At 28.9% G+C, this 6,532-nt stretch overlaps 1 protein-coding gene across 1 annotated transcript; it reads right to left on the bottom strand.

Moving 5' to 3' along the window:
- Window positions 1-383: 383 nt before the first annotated feature.
- On the bottom strand, window positions 384-830 carry Dsk (Drosulfakinin). Its single transcript, XM_065498611.1, has one exon. The coding sequence runs from the start codon at window positions 807-809 to the stop codon at window positions 387-389; it is 423 nt and encodes a 140-aa protein (XP_065354683.1). The 5' UTR covers window positions 810-830; the 3' UTR covers window positions 384-386.
- Between the last annotated feature and the right edge of the window lie 5,702 nt (window positions 831-6,532).

The raw sequence follows: 6,532 nt of genomic DNA, 5'->3' as shown, positions 1-6,532 counted from the left end.
TTATAATTTCCATACAAAATTTCCTTATATGCATATCTTTGATAAACTTCAAATTTGTGATTAAAGTTTTACTAATTAAAGGAACTTTTGAAAAAATTGAAAAACAAATAAATCAAATCTCTTTGATGCACTTACATTTATTTAATTGAATTTTATATACATACGTATTTTCATATTAATTATTAGTTATTATGTATTTACAATTAATAAATGAACAACGTTAAAAAACATACATAAATAGTTTAAATTTAATCCATATAGTGTGACTGACTGATGTGTTATAAGACCCCAACTAATAATAAAAACATATGTATATATTGATATTATACTCTTTTTGACAGATTCTACATATACGATACAACTAAGTACTGAAAAGACGGAATAATTTAAATACTTCTGCCAAAACGCATATGACCGTAATCATCAAACTGTTCCTCGCCACCACGTTTGCCAAATCTCATATGACCATAATCGTCGAAACGCTTGGAGCGGTCTTCATCTTCATATTCCAACAGAAAGTCCATTAAGTCCAAATTGAGAGGAATTTTGGCATGTAATTTCTGTTGATAGTCTTTGGGCGCCATTAGCATTGAACGAAGGTTATGTTTGGCAGTATAGTATGCCGATGCCGAGCCAGTGTTGTATTGACTGTTCATCTTACCGTTGCCAGAATTGCTTCCACTAATGCCATTTTCATTCTTTGAGTTTTCCAAATTTCTGGCCGACATTGTTGGTAACCAAAATATAGAGACAACAGCAATAAAGAAAATAAAATACTTGGAGTTGAATATTCTTTGTTGAGAATACATTATTTTCAGCCTGATTGTTGATTTGTGGAGTGCAAAACACAGACTACATTGAAACCTGTTGCATCCTTAACCTTTTATAGTCCTTTTTTTACACTGACTACCGCTATGATTTCAATGAAGAGGAAGGATAAAATGTGTACAAAAATACTTTGTTATCAACTGATTATTATGCATTCACGTCATGCCTTGGCGTTTCTATTGTTATTTTAGCGGCTAAAAACGTCAAATAATCTAATTTTGTTTCTATTAGAAATGTTGTAGATTCTGTGTTAGTAATGACAAGGTGGTGGTGGTTCTAATTGACAGGTGATGTACGTCTAAATTGAATATTATCATTTTACAAGTACATACATAAATATGCACATCAAACTTAAAGGAACACATTTTATTGGAGAAATCTGTATTCTTAAATTATTTATTGAAAAACACTCAAACATTTCTTATTCACAATAAAAAATAAACTCTGAACAACGAGCGCATATATTTTCCATACATTAGCAAATAATTTTACCAAAAAGCGGGACAATTTTCAAAAAAGGTAAAAATGTCGGGATTTTAAAATTTTACGCTGGTTTTAAATCGATCTTTTCTTCCAAATTGTCTATTTATGCAATATTCAATATCTGTTTTCTGTTTTTATAAAATACAGAATAAATTCGTTTTAAATATTAAAATATTTTTTTATTACATCTACATATTTTTAAATCAGATCATACACGTATTACAATTATGTACTACATTAGAATGAGTAAATTTTTTTCTCAACCAAGCGGTTATCAAAATCGTAATCTACGACGAATTCTAAGAAGGTTTGACGAAGAAACCATGGGTCTAAAATCAAAATCGAGTTTCCCATTTTTAAAGCGAAACTTTTTCTTTCGTATGTAATTTATATTTTTGTTTAAATATGCTAACATTTTATTGAGCCTCTTTAGAAACTTGACTATGTTTGGGCATGATCGAAAGGAAAGAAAGGCAGAAAAGAAGAACCTTTGAAAATAGAGAATATTAACAGAAAAAGATTTTAATAAAATGTGTTTTGAATTTGGACTTTCAACAGTAATGTGAGCGGATTTGAAAGATTTTTATATCTGTAGATTCTATAAGCGATCTACAAAAAATGCTATAACTATATTTTATCTTTTATGGATTTTTGCAAAATCATAATCTACAACAAATTTATTAGTATTATATGTAAGGAAAAAATTATTTCAAACAAAATTTAAAAAGTAGTTTCTACGCTATTTTTTTTTTCAAAAAAAGTACTTAAATTAATCATTAGTTATACAGAAAATAATAACAAAATATATAATGCGTTCATATTTTTCTCAACATTAACATTTTGGGAAGTACTATAATTTCAATATTTGTATAACTAACTGTATGGTCAAGAGCCTTCCGAAGTAGACTTATTTTTTATGTAAATTTAAAATTTATGCCAAATTTTCTCTAATCGCATAGCTGCTTTCAAAAAATGAAAACCTCTTTTATATACGTTTTATATGTTCTTAAATATTTTGCATAGGGAATTTACCATTTTTGGGATTATTAAAGGTTTTTTGGGAATTGTTTCTATATAAGCGTAAAATTTGTCTGCCTTGTCGACTACTGAATTACCGTGATCTAAATATGAACCATAACAGTAATATTAATCCATCATATAAAAAGGTGTATGAATGTAAATTGAAATGCAGACCGGATGGTATTAAATCATCTGAAAGCTGTGTTGAAGTTTCACTCCAAAATTTGTTTAACCACACAGCAAGCTGAATTTTAGCCCAGGTGAGTGTTGAAAATTTAGCCCTTTACTGGCTAAATTTAGACCTTTTCAATCTAGTTTAGCCTTTATTTTTATTTAGCCCTTTGTAATGGCTTAATCAAAACTTATATATTTACTCTAATGATCTGAATTTTTTGCTGTTGAAAATAAGTAATATCAGTTCTAATCAGAGATCGAAAATAATTCGCAAATAAAAGTCACAAGCTAACCTTTACGAAAAAAATAAATTATAAATCACTCATCTAGATTAGTTGTGTTTGTTTCTTTTCTGTTTCTCTCAACCCGTAACCTAAAATGTTCTCTAATAAATCACTCTCTCAGTGATATATCACAAAAAAATATTTTTAAATGGCTGCGAATGAGAATTTACTATTGAAATGAAAGTGAACCCGTTATTATCGGTCTCTGGTTCTAATACTATGACAAAAATTAACTAAAAATTTTGAACCAGTAAAAAAGGGTTCCAACTTAAAACTGTTTATTAAGTTGGAACCCTCCCATAGTTAAATTGTCATAAAATCTATGATATAATTCAGCTTTAATCATTTATATCTGATAAAATATAAAAAAATACTTTTTTCTAAAATTATAATAAATATTTATGTTTACCAGCATGCCAATATGTTGACCAAATATTTTGGCTACCTTAGTTTTCATATGTTTACTAACTAATGGCACTAATGGAAATATTTATATTTTGTCCAATGAAATTCAAATCTGTCCGAAGTCGTGTATAATTTGAATATTTTTTTCTGCATTATTTGAGTGGTATATTAGCCATATATTCAATTATCAAAATATTCTCCATCGATTTCGAATTTATCACAAAGGATTACTTTAGAATATGAATTTCATATAAAAAATTAGCATAGGAGCATTTTGCAGGACAGGTGATAAATACGAGGTTTTAAACATATCGGCATATGATATACGTGTGGCCACATATTACGTTATTTTAAAGTTAAGGATCAACATACAGGAATAAATATTCTTATTTTCTTCCATTTGCACGTGTTATATTCATGCATTTTTGTTTGTCTATCCAAATGTAACATTGGCTATGCCGAATGTATATGTTTTTTAATTTAAAAATGTTAACCCTTTTTTTGCCACTTTTTAGCCTTTTTTAGAATTTTTTTCTAAGTATTTAGCCCTCTTTGTTCACCAAGAATTGACAACACTGGCACAGGTATCAATTTTGAAGATATTTCGATAAAATTTGGTACATATCATTTTTTCGAAACTGGCTAACCATTATTTCACCTAGCCGTGAAATAATTTCATTATCTCGATTTTATTTGATTGGTCCATAATTGGTCATAGCTCACATATAAGGTCCACTTCCGAAAATCACTTACGAATATAAATTATATAAATTTTAAAAGAAAAATGTTTTTGCTCTTTAGTTAGTGTAGGGTATTATATTTTTTATTTTACTAGTAAGCGCACTGGGTTAAGCTAGTACCCTATAAATATCGACATAAGGATTAAGTTCAACATAAATTTGTTTCATTTCTATACTAGAAGAACTTTAATACGCACAAATATATATAAAAAAAATGTAACGCTGTGATAAAACTAACTTCCATAAGTAAAATTGAGTCCGATTAAACATTTACATTTGATAAATTGTCTAAATTTGTATACCCTTCACCTTTGTAAGAAGCATATATATAAGTTTGTCATTCCGTTTGTAATTTCCATAATATAATTTTCAGATGATTTCCCTATAAAGTATATATATTCTGGATCATTATAGATAGCGGAGGCGATGTATGTCTGTCTGTTGAAATCAATTTTCTGAAGACCCCAGATATCTTCGGGATCCAAATCTTCAATAATTCTGTCAGACATGCTTTCGAGAAGTTTCCTATTTAAAATCAGCATATCGGTCCACAAATGGCTGAGATATGAAGAAAAAACCAGGACAACCTCGATTTTTGACCTATATCTGGACTAGCTGACCCGGTGCGCTTCGCCACCCCAATTAGAAGAATGAATTAAGTCTCTCTTTGTGAATGTAATTGTAAATGTCTAATTTCATATTTCTGGGTCCATTATTATAGAAATGCAAAAGAAAGTTACCACTAAAGTCACCTTTTGTGAATTCGAATTCATTCAGAATCATGTGTGCCTTATTTTAAATTTTTATGTTTATTATTATAAAATATTCAAAAAGTACCATTGCAATAAACAAATAGTACCATTGATTATCTCTTTTGAATTCGCATTCACTAAACCATAACCCGTCAAGTTTGAATTTTAAATTTGTATAGCCTTTCCTATATTATCAACTAATTTTGTTTCTATAACAATTAATATTTAAAAATTATCACAAAACCCAAAAAAAAACGCGGTTTTGAAATTCTTCGGTTTTTTGGAAACGCTAGGTCCATTATTATAGTAAATTCACAAAAGTACATATACAATTTTCACTCACTTGGGACCATAGACGCCTAATTTCATATTTCTATGTCCATTATATAAAAAGTACCAAAAAGCCCCCACTTGTGGTTTCCCACTCAATCCCATATAAGTTTAATTTCATGGTTTTAGGTTAATTGGTGAAGAAATTACAAAAAGTACCATTCGAATAAAGAAAAAGTACCAAAAAGTCTCCCGCTAGAATTCTTACTCACTTTAGAACATATACGATTAATTTCATATTTTTATGTCCATTATTACAGAAAATTTAAAAGGTACCGCTACAATATATAAAATGTACCAAAAATCAGGCACTTGTGGATTCCCACTCACTCCGGTCCATATAAGCTTTACTTCATGTTTCTAGGTTCATTGGTGAAGAAATTACAAAAAGTAGTACCATTCGATTAAAGAAAAAGTACCAAAATGTCTACCCCTAAAATTCACACTCACTTATGACCATATATGCTTAATTTCATGTTTCTAAGTCCATTGTCATATAAAATTCAAAAAGTACCATTAGAATATAGAAAAAGTACCTATAGTTCAGTTCTCACATTTTGGTACCTAAATATTGTACCCTATGCCTAACACAAACTTCACTCAGATACAAATCAGCTAACTTTAATGTCGATAAGTGAAATAATTTAAAATATTAAAAAAGTACCATTAGGAGAAAGTACCAATTTCCCTTTTCTTCCTCGAACAAAAGTTCGAACTTGAGGGAACTTTAAAAATATTCCAATTTGCCAAAATTGTTTATGCTGCAGACATGTCTCAAAATATTAAAATCTGTGTTAATGTGCCCAAGAAAAAATATGTTTTAAAAAAGTACCAAACTGTTTACGCGGATTTAGTCCAAATAACACCGAGTTCCAAATAACACCCTGTTAGTTAATTTTTGTATGAATCCAGGAACCAATGTTAAAAAAACTATCAAAATTGGCTTAACAATTTCAAATAAAATGTGTTTTCCCGATTTTATGCCCTTTTTAGTACCTTCTTTATCCCCATTGCATTGGTAAAATTTTATTCAAATAAATTTCTGTATCGTGGTGGGAGATCATAATCAAATATTCAGATTATAGGAAAACATATTTTATGAAAAAGTACCAAAAATAAAAACAATTTTTATCCCTTAATTTTATCCCTCGAATTTCCAAAAAGTACCAAACTTATATTTTTTATTTTTTGATAATTAAAGAATACGATTTAAAATTTGTTTCTATGTTTATTGGTTTAAAAGATACATAGGGTACAAAAAAAGTACCTAAATACAGTTTTTACCCATTGTCTCCCCTAAATGTTTCGAATTTCGAAAAAGTACGAAACACCTGTCAGCTTATTTTTTAAATGGAGTAACATGCAATTTTACATTTTTTTTGTATCTTTATTAGTTTTGAAGATATAAGGTTACCGAATTTACCCGTTTTTACCCTTTTTTTACCCCCTAAACGTAAAATAAATTTTACTTTATTTCCCCTCCCAAATTCTTGGCCCGGATCCGAGCCTGGTCTAT

The sequence above is a fragment of the Calliphora vicina genome, chromosome 1 (genome assembly GCF_958450345.1).
Source record: "Calliphora vicina chromosome 1, idCalVici1.1, whole genome shotgun sequence".
Classification (NCBI taxonomy): Eukaryota; Metazoa; Arthropoda; class Insecta; order Diptera; family Calliphoridae; genus Calliphora; species Calliphora vicina.
Note: the sequence above shows the minus strand (reverse complement) of the source record. Positions and strands in the feature narration are given on the sequence as shown.